This window comes from Mesoplodon mirus (assembly GCF_964341445.2).
Source record: "Mesoplodon mirus genome assembly, chromosome: 11".
Classification (NCBI taxonomy): domain Eukaryota; kingdom Metazoa; phylum Chordata; class Mammalia; order Artiodactyla; family Ziphiidae; genus Mesoplodon; species Mesoplodon mirus.
In genome coordinates, this window is record NC_138987.1 from 72,260,396 (window position 1) to 72,288,198 (window position 27,803).

General features: G+C 42.1%; 1 protein-coding gene across 2 annotated transcripts in view; it reads right to left on the bottom strand.

The window, feature by feature from the left end:
• Positions 1 to 975: 975 nt before the first annotated feature.
• The window catches only part of BEST3 (bestrophin 3), a gene marked incomplete at both ends in the record, with an annotated part of 42,885 nt that continues 16,057 nt past the window's right edge, over positions 976 to 27,803 (bottom strand). The window contains 6 exons of one of the 2 annotated variants that reach the window (XM_082635918.1): positions 976 to 3,462; positions 20,929 to 21,080; positions 22,762 to 22,842; positions 26,025 to 26,177; positions 26,286 to 26,363; positions 27,556 to 27,710. In XM_082635918.1, coding sequence (XP_082492044.1) covers positions 2,532 to 3,462; positions 20,929 to 21,080; positions 22,762 to 22,842; positions 26,025 to 26,177; positions 26,286 to 26,363; positions 27,556 to 27,710 — 1,550 coding nt within the window. Of the gene's footprint in view, positions 3,463 to 20,928; positions 21,081 to 22,761; positions 22,843 to 26,024; positions 26,178 to 26,285; positions 26,364 to 27,555; positions 27,802 to 27,803 lie in introns of those variants that run through there. The other variant, XM_082635919.1, reaches the window with a different exon arrangement.

Consider the following 27,803-nt stretch of genomic DNA (forward strand, 5'->3'; position numbering starts at 1 on the left):
AAGTTGAAACATCCAAGAAAATAGCGTTAGGAGGCTGGGAGAAGGTTAGGGCTCCTGCGTTTTAGCAGCGTTGCATTGGGGCCTGATTGCATAGTCCATATATAATGCTTCAGGAACATGGGTGCCTTTCCCAGGTGCTAACACTATTGACCAACACAGAGAACCATCAACGTAGAGCATTTCTTCCAACATTATTACCTTTTAGTCCTTTGAGAAAAATTCATTCAAGAAAATGTCATTGCTGTCATGTAGCTGGGATGGCCCAGTTGGATGCAATGTCTTGTAAAAATGTGCTAATGTTATAGCACATGATAACATTGCATAATGAGAGGAGCTGGGGAAGGAAGGAGAGGGTCCTGCTAACTTTCATCTGTCAGATGAAGAGGACCATGGCTAGGCTTCAAGTTGGAGCACTGCCCTCCTGTACACATGCATATAAGGTCCAGGTGGACTTAAGCAGGGAGGACCCAGAAAGGCCTCCAAGGCTGGAGAGACTTAGGCCTGGCTCCCGTGGGGCATCCTCCGGAATTCTGGGCAAATTGCTGGTAGATTCAGGGCCCTACAGAGAGCACAGCACAGTGGCAAAGTGCACTGAACAAGAGGGTGGGCTCTTGAGTCAGTTAACCTGGGCTTGAACCCAAGCCCTGCCACTTCCTAACTATGTGATTTTCATCAAATTACTTCTCTAAAGCCTCTGTTTTCTTCATCTTTAAAATGGAGATAGGGACTTCCCCGGTGGTCCAGTGGTTAAGACTCTGCGCTTCCACTGCAGGGGGTGTGGGTTCGATCCCGGTCGGGGAACCAAGATCCCACCTGCCGCGTGGCCAAAAAAATAATAATAATAATAAAGAAAGCACTGGTCTGCTAAGGTATATTATTTGGATAAAAGAATAACAACTAACATTGAGAAATGAAAGACTCCTTTAAAAAATAATAGAGTAGGGCCTCCCTGGTGGCGCAGTGGTTGAGAGTCCGCCTGCCGATGCAGGGGATACGGGTTCGTGCCCCGGTCTGGGAGGATCCCATATGCCGCGGAGTGGCTGGGCCCGTGAGCCATGGCCGCTGGGCCTGCGCATCCGGAGCCTGTGCTCCGCAACGGGAGAGGCCACAACAGTGAGAGGCCCGCATACCGCAAAAAGAAAAAAAAAAAAAAATAATAATAATAATAGAGTAAAATAGAGATAATAGTATATCAATTCATAGGATTCCTGTGAGGATTAGTGGGATTATCTGTTTTTACACGCTATTGTGAACACTCAATAAGTGGTAGCAATTAGGGCTATTTTGTTTTTGAGCTTGTAGTCAAGCTTCATCATATGACAGAAATAGTGAGAGCAGCGCTCATTAGCATGGCCTTCCAGTTAAAGTTGGGACTCCCAACAAACAGCCACCCAAGAACTCCTTGGAGGAAGTTAGTCAATGTCCCATCCCTTTAATACAGTCCTGGACCCCCTTAACCTCCCAGCTCCAATACCCTACTTCATCCCATACAACCTGGCAGACACAGTAACTGGTCCCATGTCATGACACGATGGGGATTTTTCTTTAAGAGTCTGAGTGAAACAGTTTGAAACCTTGTTATTTGGTTCCATAGCATTTGGTTATGCAGGTCTCATACCCTCATGGCTTCTCCAGTGTTCAAGACCTAAGAGTGGACGCAGAGAGAGACGGCCACGGCTGAGAGGTCATGGGGGACACAGCAGGTCCCATGCCCCTTCCCACAAGGCTGGGAGGAGCCCGACTGCATTTACTGACACTTTGATCGCTCTGTAGGAGGCTTTGCCAATGCCTAGTGCTTTTAAAACTGTGGCAAGAAGTAAGCAACAGAGTTGGCAGGAGAAAATGTTACAGCCTGAAAGGTGGGACGGATGAGAATCACCAGAGAAGGAGCAAGACTAGGGGGATGAGAAGAACAATAGGATGAGGGAATAAAGGGGGAAGAGAGAAAAATGAAGTCCCGGAGGTCGAAAAGGAAACTGAAGGGAGATGGAGTTTTCTGATGCTGATGAGGTTTAAGAATTAGGAAATGATAAGAGTTATAGAAAGTGGAGTGAGATGGTTAGAAAGCCTCGCTAAACAAGGAATCAGCTTAGGAAGGGGCTTCTGAGGCATCGTATGATCCATCTGCCTGTCTTTATAACTGAAGAAAAGAAGAAAAGGAAAAAAAAAAAAAAAGGGAAGAGAGAATCCTTTGTTTCTCTGTTGGCAAAACTAGGGGATTGGACCATGATCTATAAAGCCCTTCGCAAAGCTAACAATCTATGAATTTATAAGGCATAGATATTTATATATTTAAGCTTCCTTATTTGGTTAAGATAAGTCACTGTGGTCTGTGTAACTTCCATGAAAGTCACTTTGTAGTGGGTGGCATGAATGTGTTTGATTTTCTCAGGTCTCAAAAAGTCAGGATCATAATGCCCTTCAAAGTTTTAAGTAGCTTATACAGTATGATCATTTAAAAAAAAAATTGACCAGCCCCCAGGTATGTTCTGGAACTAATACTTGAACTTTTGGGAAAGTAATAATCTAGGCTAGAACCAGGTCCTGGAACTTTCTGGCCTTCCTTTGGGTAACTCCTCCGTTTGCTCGTGGTTAGACTCTATGATATCCGTTTCCTTGGAGTCCAGGTTTTCCATTAAATACAGCACATCAGGAGAGACTCGAGAACCAGCCACAATGTTGATTCCACCGGTCTCTGAGGATGTTTCTGTGTCAAGTAAAGGAACCGGCTCAGGGCTCACGGGATCCGGACTTAAGCCTGCCAGGGAGGTGCGGCTGGACTCCATGAACCTCGGGAGGCTCCACCTTTCTGGGGACTTGTCACTCTCATGAGGGTCCTCCTCAGAAGCAAACTGGAGGAGGTTTATCTCAGCTTTGGCTGGAACAGTCTGGGAACTGGGGTCCCTAGAAGGTGCCCCTTTCCCTGAGGGGAACGGGACTGACCCCACAGAGTCCTCCTGCTGCCCAGTCCTGCTCGGCTGAACCTCAGTGAAGTCAGAGCTCTGGATAGAGGCAGTGTAGTCATGGTGGTCATCCTCTGCCCTGGGCACTGCCGCTTCGGCTGCTGTGACCAGTACCTCAGGGACCCGTGGCGTTTTGGTGGGGTAGCCCCTCACACTGGACGGTGGAGTCAGGCTGGCCTGTCGGATGGTGGGCAGCTCTCCCAGGCTGGCATGCAGCTTGGGGCTCCCCTCTGGGGTGCAGGGGTGCTTCCAGGTGGCTGAGGCACGGTGGGGACTTCTCGAGGGCACGTGCTGCAGGTCCCTGGCTGGGCTGAGGTCGCCCGGGGGTAAGAACGTGGAGCTGTCGCTGGCCTGTCTCCCGTAGCTTCTCCTCCTGGGGCTGGAGGCGCGTTCGTAGGTGCTCAGGAACCTCTTGACCCTTCCAATCATGGAGCGGCGATGGCCATGCTTCTCATAATCCCACAGCCAGTCCTCGCCAGGCAGGTCGGACCCCGACAGCCTGAAACACACAAGGACAAAATGCAGGCAGAGCAGCTTCAGGGGCCTAACTTTGTGTTGGGGCCAGAGGCTCAAAAGGTAAGGACTGGGGCTTCCCTGGTGGCGCAGTGGTTGAGAGTCCGCCTGCCGATGCAGGGGACACGGGTTCGTGCCCCGATCCCGGAAGATCCCACATGCCGCGGAGCGGCTGGGCCCGCGAGCCATGGCCGCGGAGCCTGTGTGTCCGGAGCCTGTGCTCCGCAACGGGAGAGGCCACAGCAGTGAGAGGCCCGCGTACAGCAAAAAAAAAAAAAAAAAAAAAAAAAAAAAAAGGTAAGGACTGAGTTCGGTATTTTCACATTACAGATTTTGAAAGGGAGGAGGGAGGGGGACTTTAACTGGAGATAATCTAGCAGAGGTTCTCAAACTTTTGGGTCACTGGACCCTTTTAAACTTCTAAAAAATTACTGAGTACCCTGGCGAGATTTGTTTATGTGGTTATAGCTATTGCTATTTACTGTGTGAGAAATGATGACTGAGGAATATGAAAAAGCACAAGAATGTGCAAGCACACATTCCATTAACTAAGTGATGACATCACTACATAGCCTCTGGAAAATTCTACCGTACCCTCACAAAAGGACAAGAGTGAAAAAGGCAGATAACAGTTTCATGTTATTATGAAAATAGTTTTGACCTTAAGGACTTGGGTCTTGGGGTCTTGGTTCTTGGGGATTTCCAGAGGTCCCCAGCCCATATTTTGAGAATCACTGACCTAGAGACTTAGACATTAAAAAAAAAAAAAAAAGATATAGTATGTGTTCTTTCTCCCTTGTTACAGGTGAACTAAAGTCATGTTTTCCCAGGACCCATATAACCCCCCAAAACAATGAATCACAGCTAAATTCAAGACAATCCAAACAACAGCCAACATTTACTGACTATGCACCTTCCATGTATTAATTCATTCAATTATCACAGTAATCGTGTATGTTAGTATCATTATTATTCACATTCTGTAGATGAGGAAACTGAGGCCCCAAGAGATTAATTAAGGCTATGTAGCTAGTGAGGGCTAAACCCAGAAGTCTGATTCCAAAGCCTTTGTTCTTAATCTCTTCTATATAAAGTCTGCTACGTAGGTGTCAAGAGATGAGGTAGAGCCTGGGGGCAAAATAATGTGTAAAATACAGTCCTTGCCCAGAGGTCATTTGCTGACATTCCTGGTCCATGCTTTGCACTTCTGTACTTGTGGGAAAGAGTATATCCATGAAGGTGGTGTGGACTCGCAATGCACTTGGGCTCCGCTGGTGATTAAGTCTGATGGATTTGTTATTGCTAAGAATATCCTGCTGAATTTTTAACATTTGAGACATAAAACAAATAATCCTCCCATTTTTAATCTTCTCCTTCAAGGCTGAAATAAAAGGATAACTGAGAAAACAGTAAGGGAAATTTGTTAGTAAGGCAGGCTCCTGCCTCAGATCCTGTGGTTATTTGTCTCACATCTCTGTGGATATACAGTCTTAACAAAGTTCCAAGAAAAAATGCTTAAAGCCTTGCCCGTGATCAGGCCATCCTAGTCCAGTGTTCGCACTGACATCCATGGTGACAAGATGCTTTAACCAGGTGCATTTTATGGGACAGAAAGGGAAAACTTGGAACAGCATAATATTGGTGTAACCTGAAAGGGCAAAGTGAGCAGCCAAAGAAAACGTTGTTCCTCCATGTTTATGAATAAAAGATGGATGATTGAGATGATTAACTAGCTAAATGTCCTGGGATAGCATTCGATTACAACCTTGTGCTGTTATTCTAAAGCCTCGGCAGTGCCCTTGGCTACCAGATAGCCTTCTGGCCCACCTTCCACTGTTCACGGCTCGGATTCTGTTACATTGACTTGAGAAATGCAGACTCATGCTTCAGCAGCCTTGGTGACCCTGCTTGTTGCATTTCATTAGGTCAGGTCTCCAGTCACACTTCAGGAACCCATTTAGTTACGGAGGACACCAGAGCAGTTGGTCACTAAGATTGCTGTGCTGGATGTGCTCGGGGAATCCTAGGGGGAGCTGGCAATGTCTCTTTATAGGACAGGCCTCTGTCCTCCATTTGGGATCTTCACTTTTTATTTGGGATTTGTCTTCCTTAATTACTTTTTAAGCCACACAACCTTGTAAGAGTGACAAAATCTTCTAGGAAAAAAATGTTTGTATTATCATTACTTCAAAACTTCGTGAACCCTAAGGAAAAAACTTTCTAACTATGCACTGATGTGGTGGATATGTACACTCAACTGAGGCAAAGGATTAAGGCCTTGGGTCACACACTGGAGAAAAACAAACCAGTTGCAGAGAGCAAACTGCAAAAAGGCCAGTGCTCTTGCTGATGTTCTACTGATTCACCCACCGACATCGGGCAGGACTGCCCATGAGGTCCTGTTGCACTTTCCTCCCTCTGAGACTGTGGTGTGGACGCATGAGATTTATCCACATACCCAGCTAAATGCATTGAGCATCTGCCATGAACACATTTGTTGCATTAAGTTCTGTATAACATAATTTAGAAGGAGGAAGAAGGCATGTATATAAATAGCTAAATTGGGGGCAAGGTAAGTTGTTGAGCAGGTCTTTGACACTGCAAAGGAAACAGATAAGCAGAGAAGGGACAGAATATTGCAGGTGGAAGAAGTGACTTGAGCAAATTAGACAGCAGGGAACTTCAGGTGTTTGTGAGGAATGGGAAATACTCGGATTAGTGTGCAGAATAGTGTCAGGCATAAAACTGGTAGCCTTGGGCTGCGTCATGAAGAGTCTTATATACCAGGTAGAGGGATTAGGGCTTTACCCCAGAGGCAGTGGGCAGCTGTGGGTTGTCTTTGCGAGTGGAGGGCATAACTAGAATTGTGTCATTTGGTAGTTGTGTCCAAGTGGGAAAAGCTACATGGAAAGCAACCAGAAATGCTTTGGATAAGAAACAAGGCTTGGGAACTTTCTTTCTTTCTTTTTTTAAAATAAATAAATAAATTTATTTATTAAAAAACAAGAAAACGGGGAAAGGCAAAGGAGAGAATCAAGAGACAAGAGACAGGTCTTGGCAGGGTGAACATTTTTAAAGGGTTATTAAGAAATAAGGCAAATAAAATGAATGTTGATAGGAATGAAACAAAGAGGAAAACAAGAGGAGAGAAGGACTTCCCTGGCAGTCCAGTGGCCAAAGACTCCGCTGTTCCACTGCAGGGGGCATGGGCTCAATCCTTGGTCGGGATCCTGCATCCCACATCCTGCATGACATGTGGCACGGCCAATAAACAAAAAACAAAAATCGGGGCTAGCAACCTGGGGAGAAGGCGAACTCGAGTCCCAGAACCAGCTCTGGAGATTCTGCTTGGCCATGAAGGTTTTTAAAGGGGAAAAAGGGGAGGTAATCTCAATGGCTTGGGAACTTTCCACACCATTAGTCAGAAAGACCCGTTAGTGGGTCTTTGGAAGAACACTTGGTGGTCTGTGATCTGGGGGGGCAGTTTTATGAATATCATGCTGTTGTGATGAAGGAAGTCCTCCAGCTCTTCACGCTATCAAAGTGCAGAAGTGAAACTCCCCAGCGTGACAGACCTAATGACCTTTCTTCCAAATGTTTCTGTGATGGAGGTTTCGTTGCCAACACACAAGACTCATCTCCTTTCTCTGGTTCCCAATATGACAGCAGAAACTGAGGTTTGAGGACAAAATGGTTTAAGGCTGAAAACATGCAGAATAGAATACATTAAAGATTATTTATTTCCCAGTTGAAAGGATGTATCTTTTAGGTCCTTTGAGACCTTCTGCTCCTCCTTATTTGATTTTTATTTTATTTTATTATATTTTAAAGGGAACTTCATTTTTTTAATTTATTTATTTTTGGCTGCGTTGGGTCTTCGTTGCTGCACGTGGGCTTTCTCTAGTTGCAGCAAGCAGGGGCTACTCTTCGTTGCGGTGCGCGGGCTTCTCATTGCAGTGGCTTCTCTTGTTGCGGAGCACAGGCTCTAGGTGTGCGGGCTTCAGTAGTTGTGGCACAAGGGCTCAGTAGTTGTGGCTCACGGGCTTAGTTGCTCCATGGCATGTGGGATCTTCCCGGGCCAGGGATTGAACCCATGTCCCCTGCATTGGCAGGTGGATTTTTAACCACTGCGCCACCAGGGAAGCCCCTTATTTGATTTTTAAAGACCTTTAGTATAGGATTAGTACAATCCTGAGGCCCAAATATAACACCACTTAAAATGCCCCTAAACAATTATAGCAGAAACATTGTATGATGGAATGTCAGCACCCTCATTATATTGCTATATTTTAGAGAAGATCAGCTGAAAAACCTAGGTCTGATGTTCTGGAATTCACTCAGACTGAGATAGGCAGGTAATTAGAGACCAGAGGACGTACATGGAAAGTGCCATGCAGCCATTAGTGTCCAGCAGGTGGAATTTGAGAATTGCCTCTGTGGTGAGGAGAATGATTTATTTCGGGGGCTTGCAGAGCCAGGTTTACTGCTGCCTAGGCTGACCCCAGCTGTATGACCTTCGGAGAGTCACTTAACCTCCCTGTGGCTTAGCATCATACTTGAGTACAACAATACTTACTTTACCTGCTTTACAAGGGTGCTTGGAAGTTCAGAAGGAATAATATATGTGGAAAAGCTTTGAAAAGTAGACGATATGAAAAGGACTCTGTCAATGACTGGCACACTTTCAGAGATGGTTTCCAAATCATCATCGACTACGCATGGTTAGAGGAAATAATAGTGTCTGTCTGAAGGTCACTCCCTTTTCTCCTTCAAGCGTGACCTTTAAAAATGTTGCTACACCTCGAAGCTGCCACCTAACAATTAACATGTTGGAAGGGATGACTACAACAGTTGTTTATTGATGAGACTAGGGTACTGAGTAGATGGAGGGGAAATATAAGGATGGGAGGAAGCTGGGTTTTTTGAGAGAAAGAAGATAAGGCCAGTCAGGTGGTGGGACTGCCCTGACTTGCCTCCCAATATTGTTTTTTGTGCCATTTGCAGACATTGTCAAATCCTTCAGTAAACATTATGGCACAATATAAATCATCAATGCAGAAAAAGTGGGAATGAGAAAGGTTGTGGCACGTATTGGGCTATTTGTGAAAGGGAGGAGAAGTGTACATGGTGGGAGAGAGAGTAGATTATGTTAAGCTCGGCAGGGTAGTAGGTTCTAGTTGAGTCTGGAAGGGGGGAGAGCATACGTTATTTCTACAGGTCAAATCGATGTCAGGATTGGGATGTGTTCTGATTTCAATCTCAAGTGTTAAAAAAAGACCCCCAATTTTCAAGATACCTATTGAGCACCTACAAAACTGTCAACCCCTCAGTCTCCCTTGCCAATGACTAATGTCTGAGGGCTCCAGCAGCTGTGATTTAATTAAGGCCTCTTGAAAAGACGCTTGGATGCTCAGGGGTGCAGAAGAATACTTGTCACCTCCTGTTACCATAACAAAGAAGAGCCAGGACACAGGACTGCGGAAGATGGCAGCCGCCTTCCAGCTTCTTGGGGTGTGTCTGACATGGAAAGACCAAAACAGCCCCAGTGACTTGAAAGATGTAATGTATTTTTTTCAAAGCAAGCTTTTTGCAAAGGAAACCCCTTCTCATTAGTGTGATCAAGTAACTATAGAGCTTCAAAGACTGAAGAATAAAACTAGATGTTGCTTGTCTTCCCTTCTCTGTGGCCACTTTTAAAGTGGAATTTTGACAATTTAAATTCCAATGATAGGTCATTTTAACAGAACTGAAATGAGGAATTTAGGAAAATGATACTTAATACGATGAATTCTACTTCTCACATCAGATTTATTGTTTTCAAATTGCTTGTGTACTCAAAGTCAGGCGGCTACCTTGGAGGAAGCCAGTAATTGCCTGAAAATCCATCAGGGCAGAGGCACACGTGCAGGAGCCTTTATTCACGGGCAAAGCAAAATGTACTCTTCAAACCCATTAGAGGCACACACTGTAATTTTTAACTTTCTGCACTACAGAATCACCATCAGAGCTGTAGCCAGGGATTTATAAAATGAGTAAATAACCCTCATGCTAAGCTGGGAGGGGCGGGCTGAGTGTTGTGAGAGAAATCCAGTGGACAGAACATTGTATCCACCCAGCAACACTCCCCGCCGAGCCCCTTCCCCCAGCGCCCTGCCCCGCCAGCTAGGAGAGAGTTTCAAGCTGTGGAGCATCACTGGAGGTTGTTGAGGCCAGAGAGCTGGCCACCACCTACCTGCTGCCTTTCTATTGCCTCTCTGATAGTTTGGACCAAGGATTATGGCAAATCTGGTTAAAGAACAAGCATATCTAGCCTCACATTACCATTCTGTTTATTCTCACCTGGCCTCCATTGGCTGTCACAAAAAGAAATTGTGGCCCAAAGTTAAAGTCCCCACCTTTCCATACTCTTGTATCCTATGAGAGTTTTGTTAGAAAAGGAAAGTAAGCCATCTATACCTCTCATACCACTTAGAGGGTGAAAACTAAGCACCAGTGGTGACCCCATGCCGGCAAATGAAAGAATCCCTGAGCAAGTTCTAAAATTATGAACTTAATGCACATTCATCTCCTTGGGAGTTTCCGTCTCTCATTTCCTTTCTGGTACATTAAGTGAAAATCAATGTTCCAAGAATACGTTTTTGTTGAAGTTAGTGATTCAGAATTTGAGATATTTTTGGCTGTTTATGGCACAAGCATGCAATAGTGTGTGTGTGTGTGTGTGTGTGTGTGTGTGTGTGTGTTTGTGTGTGTTTGTATATATAATCAGACTATGTTTTTTCTTGTAAAGTTAAAATATTTGAATATAGTTGGCTAAGAAGGGATTACTGAATAAAACATCCATCTAGAAATATATTTAACCACACTTTAATAAAGTCTTTGCTTGCTTGAATATGTATTTTGATATATTTGAAGTATTATATCACTAAGAATACTTCTGACAGTACTGTAAAATCTTAAATGCTTTGTGCACATTAAATACATATACGTTTCACTGCAAAAAAAGTACTGTATTATTTCTACATATTCTTAGGACCTTGGGAATGAAGATAGATACGTAAAAGTCATTATTTCTGGGTACGTGGTTGTAGTTTCACAGAACCAAATAAATCTTAACTTCCTCAACCCCTAACCAGGAGGAACTCTTACAAAAATTTGAATATTACTCCTCTTTGTTAAGTGGATCCTTAATTCACAGACCCATTCCTTAAGATCACTACCAACGTGAGGAAATTTTGACATATTTGAATCATGGCAGAAAGGCCAATACAACAGTGTTTTATGAACTGGACTGCAGTCAGCAGTTTAGGTTGCCAGGCTGAGAGCCTGCCTTTAGATTAGCAGGGCAGAGTGAGCACAGTCCCACGAAGACACCCCTCCTGACACACTCAAGTGATCTATTTCACAAGCAGCTGCAGCCTCTCTCCTCCAGAATTTCGAATCCTTTAGCTGTTATGGATGGATATTTTGTTAGGGTTTTTCCAATGCCTTTAAGGAATTATTGCTGTTTGGATTTCCAAGACAGGATTTAAAAGGAGTTATGAGACTTCAGGTCTTTAATTTCCATGTGTTCCATTCCTCAGAGCCTTAAAAATCTGTGCTAATGGATAATCCCAAGTATTTAAAAAATAATAAGAATTTTGGAGTGAACTCATGATATTATAATGTGAAGACAAGCATTCTACCTCAAGCCAGCTGTGGTAGGCTGGGCCAGGACCTCATTTAAAAAAAAATTTATTTTCAGCAATGTTGGCTTGAGTTTGAGCATTCTAGGTTTGTTTTGTTTAAGTGAGGTTTATCAAGCATCAGTGTCCACTGTTTCCCAAAGAAGACCTTTTTCATTTTAGGGCTTGTGCATGTTTTCCTGATACGCAACTTTTGGACAACTCTTCTTTTGGCTGCTTATGAGTGTTTTCTTAATCTTGGTTATTAGTGTCTCCATGGTTAAGCTAATGAAAAGCTTCCTTAATTAAAATAGCAGATCAGAAAGCATTCTGTATTATGACAAAGAACAAACTAAAGAGCTTCAACTGAAATTATCTTAGGTGTGGTAATGGGAACAGAGTCCAAATAGGAAAGATTCTTTTTCATTGTTCAGTTAATTCATAGGATGGTTTATTAAATGGAGATTAGTAGTTTATTACAATAATTAACATGGTTTATTAAATGCTTAAGACAAGTATATCTATGAAAGCATTTCTATTCTGGGTGCTCAGTTCAGATTTTCAACTGGCCTTTTTTCATTCAAAGTGGTCATGTGAAGTTGATTTTGTCTAATTGAGTGCTTTTTATTTATTTATTTTGGCCACACCGTGCGGCATGTGGGATCTTAGTTCCCCCATCAGGGATTGAACCCATGCCAGCTGCAGTGGAAGGACGAAGTCCTAACCACTGGACCGCCAGGGAATTCCCTGAAGTTGATTTTTAACATGCCGCATACAAAGACTGGGAGATGCATTGGTTTGGTGTTAGAAATGATAAAATGCTGTTTTAAAACAGAAGCTTTTGGTCTTAGATTCAACAGAGAAAGATGGGCTTTGTTAGTTATAACTTCCTTCAGATTAAGACATGATGATGCTTGGATGTGGTGAGAACATTGGTTCCTGGTTCACTAGCTGAAGAGGCACCATCTCCCCATCGCCCTTTACAACATCCATCTTCAGCTCCCTCCCTCCAGCTCAGGCTCCAAGGCCTCCTGTCTCCCTGCCGCCCGCCCCCCCATGTCTTCTCTAGGCCCTTCTCTGTCAATTCCCCTGGCTCCTGTGTCTTCCCTCTCCTCCAGGGAGCTCCTTTCACTCTGCCTGTCCTTTTTTGTTCCTTTCTCGGAGCAACAAGAGTTATCAATTTATTTCTTTATTACATCTTGTGTCATCTTATAAAGGATTGGAGGTAGCTTATACAAATAAACACAATGCAATAATATATAAAGTTAGGCTAAGATGATAGAGCTAGAATAAGGAACACTAACAAGATGAGACCAAAAGAAACATGCCAAAAAACCTCACAGACTGACTAAAGGTAGTCTACAAATTGGGTTTTCAGCTTTCAGCAGCCAAAATGAAAAGACTGTCATCAATTATAAAATTCACAGTCTGTAAGAGAAATAGTTTAAGAGTTACCCAGAAGAGGCAAAACTTTCTTTTTTTCCCACAGATGTCTGAGATAAATTTTCCCCCGTAGGACCTCTGATAAAAGGGATGCTAAGTCATACAGTGGACAGTACTACAGTAAATACCATAGGGAGTCTTGATGGGTCTGTCCAGACAAGACCGGGGCATAACGGTAAAGTGAAATTCAGTAGAGATGGTTAAAGTAATTCCAAGGATTGGTGGTAGGGTGGGGAGGGCAGGTAGGTTCCTCTTTCCCTCTAAACATGCTTAAGGTGCTCCCATCCTAAAATGTTATAAAACAAATAAAAAACCTGACCTTACCCTCGACTATGTCTCATTGGATATTGTCTGGTCTATTTCTTCCCGCCAATCCAGACTTCTCAAAAAAATAGTACAGGGATAGTTAATGAGTTAAGGAATTATTGTGAGTTTTTGGTCTTTTTTTTTTTTTAGGCATGAAAATGGTATTGTGGTTATATTTGCTTCACGATGGTTCAGTGGTGGGTACCGTAAAGGTGGGTGGGAAGATGGGTGACACCAGGTTGGCCATGACTTGATAGTTGAAAGTGGGTGATGGCTACGTGAGGTTTATTATAGTTTGTTCTCTACTTCTGTGTATGTTTGAATTTTTCCATTATAAAGTTATTTTGAAAATAGTTTTCATTGGCAATCGTGATCTCCTTGCCTCCCAATTTAGCTTCTGCTCAGCACTCTCACTTAAGTCTCCAATGACCTTAAAATGCAAACTCCTATGGTGTTCTACAGACTTTATGTTGAAACTTCCACCCTCGGTCTCTATGACAGGGCATTCTCTGGGTCATTCTCCTGCACCTGTGGTGATCATTCCTGCTCGCTCTCAAGGACTCCTTTTCCTCTGACCACCCTTTAAGTGACAGTGTTCTACCCTTTGTATTCTGTCCTACTCACTTGACACGGTTCCTGGCTGCTCCCACCCACTCTTTAGGTTCTAACACACCCATGTACTGGTAGCAGTCAAATGCATCCCCCTGCCTAGACTTTGTCTCTGTGCTCCCTGCCCGCTGGCCACCTCCATGTGAATTGCCCACAGATGCCTCAAAGGCAACCCATGCAAAAGGAAGCTCATCATCTTTCCCTTTCAGCAGCTCCTCCTTGCTACTCTGTCATCCTTGGTTCATTACCAATCACCCCATCATACTTCACTCCTCCTTTCTCGAATATGTCCCTTCTGCCATCTCCACTGTCTGCATCCCTGGAAGCGCCACCCTAGTCTGGCCCTTATCATCTCCCGTCTAAACTATTACTAACGGCCTGCTCACTGGCTCTCTGGCTCTGGTCTTATCCCCAGGCATCCACCTTTCAGCCAGCTGCTAGGACAACCTGCCTAAAACACAAGTGTGACCATGTCATTTAATAGCTTTGGAAAAAGGCTGAAACTTTTTACTCAGGCTGTAAAGTCCTCCATAATCCCCCCTTACCTCCCCCTCCAGATTCATTTCTTGGCTCTTCTGCTTGCATATCAAATTGTTACTCTAATAGAAACACAGAGTAGAAAGACAGTTGCCAGGGGCTAGGAGGTTGGGGGAAATAGGGAGAAAATAGGTAAAAAGGTACAAACTTTCAGCTATAAGATGAATAGGGTTTGAGAAACTAATTAAAACATGGTGATTATAGTTGATAACACTATTGCATAATTGGAATTTGCTAAAAGAGAACTTAAGTGTTCTCACCAAAAAAAAAAAAAGATAAATATGTAAGGTGATGGATGTGTTAATTAACTAGATGGGGGAATCCTTTCACAATGTATACGTATATCAAATCACCACAATGTGTACTTTAATTATCTTATAATTTCATATGTCAGCTATACCTCAAAAACGCTAAAATTTTTAAAAATTGTCACTTTGAATACACTATCATTCCTTTCTGTCTTTGCTCATATGGCCTGGAATGTACCTTCTGCTGAATCACCTCACTCCTGTGTGCTAGCTCTAAATTCATTCTTAAAGATACACATTAGACTCCCCAACTCTAAGGGCCTTCTTTGATTCGCCAGACCCTGTGAAGTGTACCTTCACTGTGTTCCCATAAGACTCAGCGTTTCTCTATGGCTGCATTTACCACATTGTATTGTAACTTATCTCCTCATTATGTCTGTGAGCTTAAAAGGTGTGTTTTTTTGTTTGTTTGTTTTTGCCTGTCTGTAGCATCTGGCATAGAACCTACCATATGCTAGGCCCTAAAAGAAAATATTGCCTGAATAAATGAATGAGTACGTTCCACATGTGAAGATACAAGGAGAAACTTGATAATTTAAATTTGCACTTGACATAAAAATGAGAGGGGGGGAATTACTTTATTTCAGTAATGCATATTTGGTAAATGTGTAGAAAATAGGGCAATATTTTGGCCATGTTCCTGAATATAGAGACCAAAGGAATTGTCTCCAAGGAATTCCCTTTTTATATGGAAATGAGTAGTGTGCTGAATGTGAAAGAATGTAGGAGGCAGCGTAATTTCTCAGGTTGCCCTTGGATAGGGCTTTTGCTCAGTTATTGAAGGGCATTGCCTCGATTTTGGAATTTCTGGGTCATGGGAATTGTGATTACAAACCTGGAATATTGATGTGAAAAGATGAGGCAAATCTGATTTCTGAATTAAATATGCTGGGAACATATGTCCTAAATAGAATAAGAAAATAAAAAAACTTATCCAGGAAAGGATTTTTTTATGTGCGTCAAGTAGCGAACACTGAAATGTTTGCATCTATACCATGTTGACACCTAATCTTCATCCTAATGCAAAGAACTCATTGGCTCAGTCATCATCAACCACCTGTGCTACAATAATCCTTACTTCTACCTTCCCTTTTCCCTGAGCCTCTTTCAGATTGTTTACTTGGTATTGATGTTGTATTTGAGTGAACAGGTCAATGCTTAGGGAATTAGCTTTTAAGATTTTAGAGGACATCTATTGTTTCTGCCAGCCCAGCAAACCATTCACCCTTCTCCTGGTAATAGCACTGTGATTTTTCTTAAGGTATCATTTACTCCGTATGGCTGGTTGGGGCTGACCACACTCCTTGGTCCAAAGATGGACACACAAACCAACCTTAGCTAATCAAAATACTGTGTCTTCCTGTTGATAGTTATTGGTTCAGGAATGGGCATGTTAGCCAAGCCCAGCCAATCATAATAAATCCAGTACTTTAGTTTTAAGAGTTAGAAAGGAGATGTGCTCTTTCCATAGGATTTGCTGAGAAGATAGGTTGGACATCTGGAGCTGCTGGCTGCCATCTTGCCTTTCTGCTGTCAGGAGGGGAGAGCCTGCCTGAAGCCTGAGCCAGTGGAGAGAAAAGTAGAACTGAGGGACAGGGAGGGCAATGCGGGTCTTGGTGACATATCTGAGCCTCTGGATCCAGTCACACCCAAAGCTAGCCTACTTTTTGAATGTGACCCAAGAAACCCCTTGTTGCTTAAGTTAGTTTGAGTTGGTTTTCTGTCATAGGCAACCAGAAACATCTTGTCTAATAGCACAATCATTGAAAGAATCAACACTAATGGATCAAAGAGGGCATTCCTGTGAATGCTGGCTTCCAAAAGCCTGAATTCCTGCAGTGACCTTTCCTGGACTGTGAGGCTCCCCTTTAGGGTCCTCATTCATGCAGAAAGTCAAGATCAAGTGAGCTTTTGCCTAGTTGTTTCTTTGATCAATTGGTTCTAGCAGAGTCCAGTTAAACATCTCAGAAAAGCCTCCCCTAATAGACCCTGGCCTTTGCCTGTGCCTGGTCCATCTTGCTAGTAAATAGGCCATCTTAACTACAGGTTTCTCTCTGACAACTGGTAACTTTTTGCTCCATTCTTTTTTTTTTTTTTTTAAAGTAGGTGATGAGTCTTTATTTATTTTTTAAAATCATAGACCTGTTTATTTTCACTAACATTTTGTGACTCTAGAACTAGAACGTTTACTTCTTTTTTTAAAAATTTATTTATTTATTTATTTTGGCTGCGTTGGGTCTTCATTGCAGTGCGTGGGCTTTTCATTGTGGTGCCTTCTCTTGTTGCAGAGCACGGGCTCTAGGCACGCAGGCTTCAGTAGTTGTGGCACTCAGGCTCAGGAGTTGTGGCTCGCGGGCTCTAGAGCGCAGGCTCAGTAGTCGTGGCACACGGGCTTAGTTGTTCCGCGGCATGTGGGATCTTTCCGGACCAGGGCTAGAACCCGTGTCCCCTACATTGGCAGGAGGATTCTTAACCACTGTGCCACCAGGAAAGTCCGTTCTTTCTTTTTAAATAATTTTTATTTTTTAGGCCGTGCCATGTGCATGTGGGATCCTAATTCCCTGACCAGGGATCAAACCCATGCCCCCTGCATTGGAAACGCAGAGTCTCAACCACTGGCCCACCAGGGAAGTCCCTTTTGCTCCATTCTTAAATACCCTACCTCCTGGTCTCCTCTCAAGCATTTTATTTTCTTGCCCAAATTTCCAAGGTTAGTTTAATATGAAAAATAGCTTAGATTTGTCTAATCTTTCTGTGCCTCAGTTTGACATCCACAAATAAGAAATCTGTAGTAGTTGACAATAATGCTCTACATTTATATCTAGAGTGTTTTTATGCTTACCATCTTGTTTAATCTTCCCAGTAATCATTTGGGCTATGTATTTTCTCCAAGGTCTTATAAATTCCTAATGCTATGTTTCTGTATTTAGAAATAGGAGAAATACGTATTTTAATACTTTCTAAACAACATGGACACTTGCAAAGGAATGTAAAATTATGATGATTAGGATGAATATGTAGATCAAGATAAAAATCTTGAGGACCAAAATAAATTATCATTTTAACCATCATGCAAAAACAATTCAATGGACATTAGAAATGGAGAACAAGTGGTACTTGCAGTCCAAATAGAGTCATCATGATGATTCCCCGGCCCTATCAATGGTGCTGGTCTCTTTTCTTTTACAAGGCAGATCTTCAAATACTTTGCATTAATTAATGACGGGAGTGGAGGGGAAGTTTAAAGCTTACTCAGTGATCTAAAAACAAACTCACAGAAAAACTTTTCCTATTAATTTTCAAAATTGAGAAGGTTGCCAGATATCCATGAAATTGCCACTGCAGAATATATTGGGTTGGTCAAAAAGTTCCTTTGGTTTTTAAGTAAAAGTAAAAGACACATTTTTCATTTTCACCAAGATCTTTATCGGACAACGTATTCACCCTTTTGTTCCACTACCTTCTGCCATTTTTCAAGTAACTTCATAATTCCATCTTCCCCAAACTTTTTATCTTTTTGAGCATAGAACTGTTCCGGGTGCCTTTTACAGTCTTCCAGGGAATTGAAATTTTTTCCATTAACAGAATTTTGTAAAGACCGAAATAAATGGAAATCCGAAGGTGCAATGTCTGGTGAATACGGTGGATGAATCAGAACTTCCCAGCCCAGCTGTAACAGTTTTTGCCTGGTCATCAAAGAAACATGCGGTCTTGCATTATCCTGATGGAAGATTATGCGTTTTCTGTTGACCAATTCCTGATGCTTTTTGTCGAGTGCCACTTTCAGTTGGTCTAATTGGGAGCCGTACTTGTTGGAATTAATCATTTGGTTTTCCGGAAGGAGCTCATAATAGAGGACTCCCTCCCAATCCCACCATATACACAACGTCACCTTCTTTGGATGAAGACCAGCCTTTGGTGTGGTTGGTGGTGGTTCATTTCGCCTGCCCCACGATGTCTTCTGTTCCACATTATTGTACAGTATCCATTTTTCATCTCCCATCACAATTTTTTAAAAAAACGGAACATTTTCATTACATTTAAGTAGAGAATCGCACACAGAAATATGGTCAAGAGGTTTTTTTCGCTTAACTTATGTGGGACCCAGACATCAAAGCGATTAACAACCGAGCTGGTGCAAATGATTTTCAACGCTTGATTTCGATATTTTGAGTATGTGGGCTATCTCCCACGTGGTATAACATTGATTGTTCTCAGTTAGTGTCTCGATTTGATTGCTATCAACTTCAACTGGTTTACCCGACCGTGGAGCATCGTCCAGTGAGAAATCTCCAGCACGAAACTTTGCAAACCACTTTTGACACGTTTGATCAGTCACAGCACCTTCTCCGTACACTGCACAAATCTTTTTTTGCGTTTCAGTTACGTTTTTGCCTTTCTTGAAATAATAAAGCATAATATGCCGAAAATGCTGCTTTTTTCCTTCCATCTTCAATATTAAAATGGCTACACAAAAATTCACCAATTTCGGTAAGTATTTTTTTTTTTTTTTTTTTTTGCTGTACGCGGGCCTCTCACTGCTGTGGCCTCTCCCGTCGCGGAGCACAGGCTCCGGACACACAGGCTCCGCGGCCATGGCTCGCGGGCCCAGCCGCTCCGCGGCATGTGGGATCTTCCGGGATCGGGGCACGAACCCGTGTCCCCTGCATCGGCAGGCGGACTCTCAACCACTGCGCCACCAGGGAAGCCCTCGGTAAGTATTTTTTAAATGCACACTGATATGACAGCTGTCACATACAATCTAACAAAATTGTTTTGAATGAAGCTAAAGACAACTAAGCGCTACTAGAGCCATCTTACGGAAAAAACCGAATGAACGTTTTTGCCAACCCAATATTACAAAAGGCTGAGAAGTGCACAGCAGGAAATCGCTATTTATGGAGACTGAGCAGTCTGCTGGGGTAGGGATGAGTACCTTGGTCTGGAGGAGGTCCTGGACAGGAGGGCCCAGGCTTAGCAGGCATCTAGAAGCCGCAAGGAGTAGACAACCTTCACCAAGCTGTGCTTTGAGGGCAGCAAGGTGAGCGTCCCGGCTCCTGCATCATCTCATTATTTGCCACAATTCCTGAGATTCCACTTTCAGTCATCTTTTTCTTTGGGTCTTGAAGAGGTTTCAGCCTCAGAGGTTCTTTTGGAGGAGCACCCCAAACCATTATTTTTGAGGATTAGGAGACATTGAGCTAAAAATAAAGCCTTACAGGGATAGGATTGAAGCTAGATATTCTCATAGTAGTATTAAAAACAGGCCCAGAATAGTCACTTATGCTAAGCCCCATGTCACCAAACGGAGACATAGTTTTGGTTCCTCCAGAAACGGAATCTTAAACCAATCAATCAGGATTTGCCTGATCAGCACTACTTAGGTAGTCTGCCTTCTAGACCCCTGCCATCTCCTATAGGAAAGTGACCTTGCAATAACCAACCCACTTTTTTGCCTGGTGTAACGGCCTTTTTCCTGCCCCCTTCTGCCTGCACAAGTCTTTCACTTGTATATCCCCTTGATGCTCCTTTCTCTTTGCTAGATTGGATGCTGCCCAATTCGTGAGTTGTTGAATAAAGCAGTAAGATCTTTAAAATTTACTCAGTTGAATTTTGTTTTTTAACAGTAGAGAAAGAGGAGGGCTGAACTGTATGGGGGGAAGAGAAAGGAGGTCACAGGTGGCAACTTTAGACACGATCTCACTTCACAAATCTGCTTAGAACTGGCCTCAGGGAACAACGAACCATAATTTTGCCAAAAAGTTATAAGAAAAACTCCGTAGAAGTTTTTCCTTTTTCTGTAATTTTTTGGAGGGGCTCTTTTTACTTTTCTAAATTTGTCCATACTCTTCTCTTTAAGTTACTTGGAAACTGTAGCATCTGCCTTCAGCAAATATACTTAAACTTCCCCCACATTCACACATTTCTCCAAAATCAGATACATTATCAGATTTAATAAAATTATTCAAGAACTGTGCATGATTTACTGCAGGCCTCAGCCCATTTATTTAAAGCTCATAGTACATAGGGACAGATTGTTATGTTAAAACAACTGAACAGACACTGGCTTGTATACTAAACAAGTCAGTTTGATCAAAGTATAATCTTAGAGAGCACTTTTGATAAAATTTATCTTAAGGCTTGCTTGTCTCAAAATAGTCTAACACAGTGCCTTATACATGGTATATACTCAACAAATACTTGTTAAGATGCATTTCATTATGATAGTCATAATTAAATGATAAACAACTGTATAATTAAAATAGTAAACTACTCTTCAAGTTGGAAGGAAAGAAAGAGGATAGTTTCACAACTACTGGAAAATCTGCTGTGGTATAAAAGCAAGGTAAAATGCAAATTACCTCAAAACACACATACACACACACCATATTTAAATCAGAAACTACAGTCTCTTTAATTTCTCACTCTCTTGGATGTATTAATTATGTCTAAAAATTTGAAAAGGCTACCATTGTAAGATATTAATAATTGAGAGTTCTTATGAAAGTAACCTCAGGACCACATCACAGAAAGATCAGAACAGTGATTTCTCTTCTAAATATTGATGATTTTTAAAAATGCGCTTACCCCATTTCGACTGTTGACCCCAGAAATGAGGGTATGCAGTAGTCAGCAGCTGCCAGTGTATATGGTGGTCGAGCAGCAGAATCGTCCCAGTAAATGTCCTTCTTCATTTTGGGTAAGCTCATGTGCATTTCATCCACGGCTAAAAGGGAGACCTAAAATCATCATTATAGTGTTAGAATAATTCAGATGTGAATTGTATTTATAAAGAAAGAATAAGTTTAGTGGGTGCATGGGGTTTGGAATGGGATAGAACAGTGTGAATGAGTGAATATACAAATGTCTGTAGTTCATATTTGCTTCAACCAGTGCTGCTACAGAGAGTTATACATGTCGTTCACTGCATAAGAGCACTTGGCAATGGGGATAAGTGGAGCCATAAAACTGCCCAGACTAGATTCATCAAGCTGCATACCCCAGAGTGGAGTGCATCTTATCTGGAGGCAGAAGAGACACCTCTTTCTTCTTTGCTCAAAGTTTTCTAATTGTCTAGTGGTTTTCCTGACAGCAACCACATAATCCCAAATATTGCAGGAAGCTGAAGATTTCAATATCCCATTTCATTGATTCCATAAACATATTTATACTTGATATCATTTCTTATGTGCCCTGAATTTTTGTTTGTTTGTTTAGAAAAATATATCAACGAGCCTATACTGTTTAGGGTTATAGTGGTCTTCTTTTGACTTTAACAAACTGATGCATGAAAAAATTATTAATCCTCTAGAAATCTAATTTTTACAAAGAGTGAGTGGTGTAGGCATTACACTTCCTCCTCAACAGGCTGACAATGTGATTGTCAGAGGTCAATACAGAGGTCATGACCTGCCAGTTGACCTGTGAGCTGGACCAGAGTAATCGGAAGCTCCTCTCCCCTGTCCTTGGAATGTACATTCTGCCCACTGTTCCCACAGTGGGAGCTGTTTCAAGGACACAACCTTGAGAGAGTAATGTGCTGTTGAGACGGTCTGGACTGAATACATGACTGAACCCCAGTAAGGCCTCTATATCAAATTTCAGGATTCTGGCAGGTAGGTGTGGAGGTCTACTCATCTTGTATCCACTGAAGACAAGCCTCTTAATTAAGTTCCTAGTTTGTTAAACCTGCCACCTACCAATCTGGAGCGGTCTGCCTTTTTCTTTGGTCTCTTCTTGCCCTCTGTGTACTGGGGCCAGTTTGTGAACCAACAGCAAAATGCTTTAACCTGTGTAAGAGCTGAGTAAGGGCTTGAAACATGAGCAAGCTGAAGCCCTTTTCTCCGCCTGTAGTTCTCAGGGAAGAGAATGGGTTGGGGAGAGTCTTGCCTAAAAGCAAAATTTTCTCATGCTGCGTGTTCATGAAACACCTCTCTGAAATAATGCTTCAGGGTAAAGGCCTTGGGGTCCATTTGGTGTGATTGAGGGAGATTTGAGACACAGGCTGGTGTGACCCACGTTTCCAGTGTCCAGCTGCTGGACATCTGACTGCAGGGACCTACATGATGTGAGTTGGGAACTGTGTGGCTGCCACTTTATGTCATTGTTAATCTTTTTAGGTGGCAATAGGAAACAGATTAAAGAATGAATTAAAATATTGGTCTGTACTGAGATGGAAGTGGCTATGTCAAGTTAGTAAAGAAACCTACAAAGAAAACTGGCTTGAAATTGTATTTAAAAGGGACTAAATTTTACTGGAACTGAGATCCAGGATCCATGAGGTTCCAAAAGGACCTCGAAACAACATACTGAACAGCCAAACCTCTTTTGTTTGTGGCTAAAGCACTCAAGTTCAGGGGCTGGCGTTCAGAGTCTGTTTAGATTATTAATGTTTGTAAAGGAAAGAAAAACTCCTCTAACCTGCAGATTTCTGTCAATGCACCAGTTAGTTTCAAAATCATCATCATCTTCTCCAAAAGGGTTGATAAGTTGCTCAGCTACCTGCAATTGAGAACATAGAATAAGTCCACCGTGATGCTGTGGAGACTAAGAGTGAAGGTTGAAGAGGATTCCTGTTTCACTGTCTGCTTTCTTTGGTCACCTTTCATAATAGGAAGGCTAGAACGGAGTGGGTTGTTCTGCAGATGCAGATATTTATCAGCCAGTGAGAATGGACTCAGACTGTGAATCATGCACCTGCAGAGTCTGCTCTCCAAAGACTCTGTCTATTCAGCTGGTGACAATGCAGGCCCCAACTAGGAGAAGCCATGGGCTGTTTAGGAGCCAAATGACTGACTCTCAGGTACAAATCAGCCAGCAAATATCAAAAGAGCATTGTGCTAGGCATTGTGCTAGGCACTTTGAGGGATACATAGCCTGTGCTCTGAAAGAATTTACAAAGGGCCAGGTGATGAGATAAAATGTAAATGTGGGCAAGGTTAAACAGCAAAGAAAGACTTCACAATTAAAATAATACAAGGAGATTTCATAATTATTGGACGTAACTGCTAAATGAATGAGTCACAGAGCTAGTAAGTCATAAAGCTGGAATTTTTCTTACTTACTTTTACCTTAAAGGATTTATGGCTATCTAGTAAGTTACTTTGAAGTTAAGTAACTTCTTATCATATATCTTCTAACAGTTGGTAAGTACTAGATGTTCTTACCATGTTCCTGAATTGAATAGCCTTCTTGATGAGAGATTTATATGCCAAATATGTCTCACCTGTTAGTCTCTATTTTCATTAATTCCCTTTGATTTTTATTACCTGGACGTACGTCTGTGTGTGTGTGTGTGTGTGTGTGTGTGTGTGTGTGTGTGTATGTGGTTTTACCTTGGGCCTAGATGTAAAAAACTTACAAGTGTATAAAACAAAGGCACCATTGATTAGTTGAGTTCCTAGATTCTGAGACTATTTGGTAGAAAATCTACCTATGTGTTTTTTAGGATTTAAGTCTTAACCACTACATCAAAATCACCTGGAGAGCTTTTAAAGAAAATTGATGCCTGGGTCCTCACCCCACCACCCCCGGAGATTCTGATTTAATGGATGTGAGGTTGAGCCCAGGCATCATATTGAGTAGAGCTCCCAGGAGTTTTTAATGTGTGGCCATTGTTGAGAACGACTGACTTAGAGAAGGACATCCCCTTGTTCTAAGGGACAGCCTGTGGCAGGGCCCATGCCCCTGGATCAGTCACAGCAATATCCATTGTCAGAGTCCTTCATTGCAAGTTCCAAGGGGCTGTCTACCTTTCTTGTCTGGGGTTTTCCTTAAATTAAATGGGCCACTGGATGGGTCCTGAAAATATTTTTGTTACATCCAGAATTTCACTTATATGGGATCCATCCTGCATATAGTATTAGAGTCTACATTTAACTACCAAAATGATATCCATGTTTCTGAATTGACTATGTCGCAAAAGTATCCTTTACTCACTTGGAGGCTCCATTTCCAGCAAACAACTGAGTAATACACCATTCATAAGATTAAGATGGGTTTTCACACTTTGAAAAGATTTATAAATATTAGAATTGTCAAGACAAAACTGCTGTTTAGGGCTTCCCTGGTGGCGCAGTGGTTGAAAGTCCGCCTGCCGATGCAGGGAACACGGGTTCGTGCCCCGGTCTGGGAAGATCCCACATGCCGCGGAGCGGCTGGGCCTGTGAGCCATGACCGCTGAGCCTGCACGTCCGGAGCCTGTGCTCCGCGATGGGAGAGGCCACAACAGTGAGAGGCCTGCATACCTCAAAAAAAACAAAACAAAAAAACCTGCTGTTTAGAAACTGAGATCAAATCTACTGGGTGGGAAAACTCCTTTCTCTTAGGGTTACCTGTCTCTTAATAGAGCTAAGATTGTCTTTTCATATTTTGCCTTCAAAATATTTTATAAAGGAAAAGACTGTTAATATATTAGAGCGCACTTCAGAAGTTAGGAACTGCTGGCTCTTCCTTCCAGGCTGGCCAAACATCTCATGTGGACGCAAAGTGAAGAATAAAAAGCTCAGCACAACTCAGGGGAAAGGACAATAGAAGACCAGAGTGATTGAGTGTTTGGGCCAATTGTGGTGAGTTTGTGTTTATAAAAGTAGAGTCTACTTTTTTCTCTAATGGGAAATGAGAGCTATTAGTCTCTATTACTCTTTCTCTGTCTTAAATGGGTAAAAATAATTGTCACTGTCATCTGGTTAAAAATGTTTTTGCCATTTGTAAAGGAAATGCCTTTACTCTTTGGAGGATAACTTGAAGTGCCAACATATTTATTTTTCCTGGTTAAAATTCAAACCAATGAAAGTAAAGGCATCTGCAGAGAAAATGCTTCCACAACCTGGAAGGCCTCAACGGTGCACTGTGGCAGTTTGGAAGGTCAAACATTTGAGATTCTATTTTATTAAAATTATCTTCAAACTGTCTTTAGATTTCAATTAACTTAATGAAGCCATTGTCTTTGATCTTTTTCTGTCACATACAAAAGAGATGGAAGAATCAGGCCTCTGATACTTTTACATACATCTGGGGTTGGGGGGAGATGGTAGTGGGAACAAATAAAATTCTACACTGATGATTGAACTAGTTGTTTTCACTGCTCTGACCTGTTTTTAATTTCCTGGCAAACCAAATATTATCATTAATCCTGGGGTTTCTGGTTTTGATTCCGATGAATTCCTTTGAGTCTCTGTTCTGGTTTTGAAAATGGAATGTATTTAATGTCATGGCACAGCTAGTGGGATTTCAGGGGATAGAAGCTAACTATCCACAGAGTTGAGCAGAACCAAGATCATACAATATTAATGCTTAAGTCTGAGATACAAGGCTTCTTATTTACTCTCTTTTACTCTGCTTAGTTGCTTGTTGTGGTATAAAATATCAATGCAGGTACACTTATTACTTTAATTACATTGTTGTAACCCTAATGCGAGCACACAAAGACTTAAAACCATCAGTGGCCATAAAAGAGTAGCATCTGCATAAATGAACTGCTTCAGACCCCTACAGTACAGTACTCACCACATCCCTGCCACTTTAATGCCTGGTTGAAAAGTAATAACATCTCCGAGCTATTAAATGTTAAATCTACCTTTGACTCACTCATGAATGAGTGATTCAGTAAGGGATCAGTGTGCAGAGTTTGGAACATGACGGAGATTACAGAGCAGGTCTCAGGCACTGAGACTGTTGGCTACCTTGAGCCATCCTGCATAGAAGAAGAATTGTAGGAGAGTAAAGATCGGAATGTAAAGATCTAAGTCATGCCCTGAGTAGCCTCTGGTGGGATCCAAAAACTGGCGTCCAATCAGGCACGCAAAGAAGAAGGTATAGACAGCTAGCGTGACAACCTGAAACAGAGAGAAACCTGAGTGAGAGCACAGCGCTGGCTGCCCGAGAGAGACAGCATGCCAAAGTGGGCAAGTAGAAAGAAAAATCACGTGCCAAGGATTTGATACCTGGGTGTAAACCAGCGGAATCCCAACCCAGTCATAACCGAATAAGAGGCTGCACCAGGAGCGAAATCGGTTCATTTCCTAAGCCAGAAACAAATTAGACACGATTTACTGAGGTGATGGGTGTAGTAATAAATATTTACTGGGATTCAGCATATGGCCATGACTTTTAGGAATACACCTGTAAAATGATGAGAGAGACTTTGACAGGCTAGAAATTGGTTCTGAAATCCACTCCAAACGGAAAATTTTGAAAATGACAAGCTATCAACATAATTCAACAATGTGCAAAAGGGATTGAGTACAGTTGGACATTTTAAAAAATATTAAATCAGGACTGTATAGAAATATCCCCTACTCTATTGAATTCATAATTTCCAACATATATATTGGCCCCAAGTGGTGGTAGGAAGGCAGTGGTTAATATTTTAAATAAATCATTTCTAAATTATGTGGAGAGCAGATTATTTTTTGTTTCCTCTATTGCTTTTGAAAACATACTTACTGTAGATCTTAGAAAAAAGAACTAAATACATCCTAAACCGTTCCCCCAACAAATGAAGACTTTAGAATGCTTCTATTGACAGAAAATCTATCCCTGTTTAAAGCAGGAAGGACTGGAATCCATTGATTTCTTTTTTCTCTGTTGAACACAAGTTATTATTTAAGACTGGGAGAAAGAGTATACGTTAAATTGGGAGCTATTTTTAAATCATTCACTCCTTTTAGCTTAATCGAGGCAGGAGACTGTCATGGCACAAATCTCTCTAGCCCTTCTATAAATTCGTTTCTCAAATGAATTCAGGATTATTTCATTTAATGAAAACACAGTTTTGTTTCCTGGAGCATCTGGAAAGCTGCGTTAACCTTGGGATATTCCGATTTGGGGGAACTGACTGGAGGGGTTTATTTCTACTCCAGATTTGGTCTGGCATCCTGGAGCTAGGGATGGCAAATATTCCTTGAGGGTGCCAGATCCTTCCAAGCCCTGGCAGACATTGCTGATCAATCAAAGAACATTTTCTTACAGAGCCTATTACAAAGCCTACTTCTGTTTAAAACAGAGCCTCTAAGCAACCACCTGCAATCAATCTGAGTTAAACTGTGTACTATTCTCCTCCTGCCTTTGAGGGTTCTGACACTAGCCCAGTCTTTCTGGTTCCTTTGGAACCAGGATTGAACAAATTGGACTTGTCCAGGTCCAACCTGTTGCATCCAGGTCCCTGTTGGTCTCTGATTAGCATCTTTTACTGACAGTTTACTATGTACTTACAGTCATCAATGATTGCAGATCAACACTGTCTCTGATTCTACCTTCCTTCCGGGCTTTAGCTGCAAGATTTCCAAACCAGATGAATGGAACCCAGTATTTCAGATGAGGAGATTTGAGGTGTTCAAATAATTTTCTTTCATCTGCTGTCATAAAACCTTTACACAAAATAAAAATAGCTAGATTATACAGACTTGGTTTAGCGCTAGTATATTACCATATATATTTCAGTGTCTACTATGTGAGCAAAT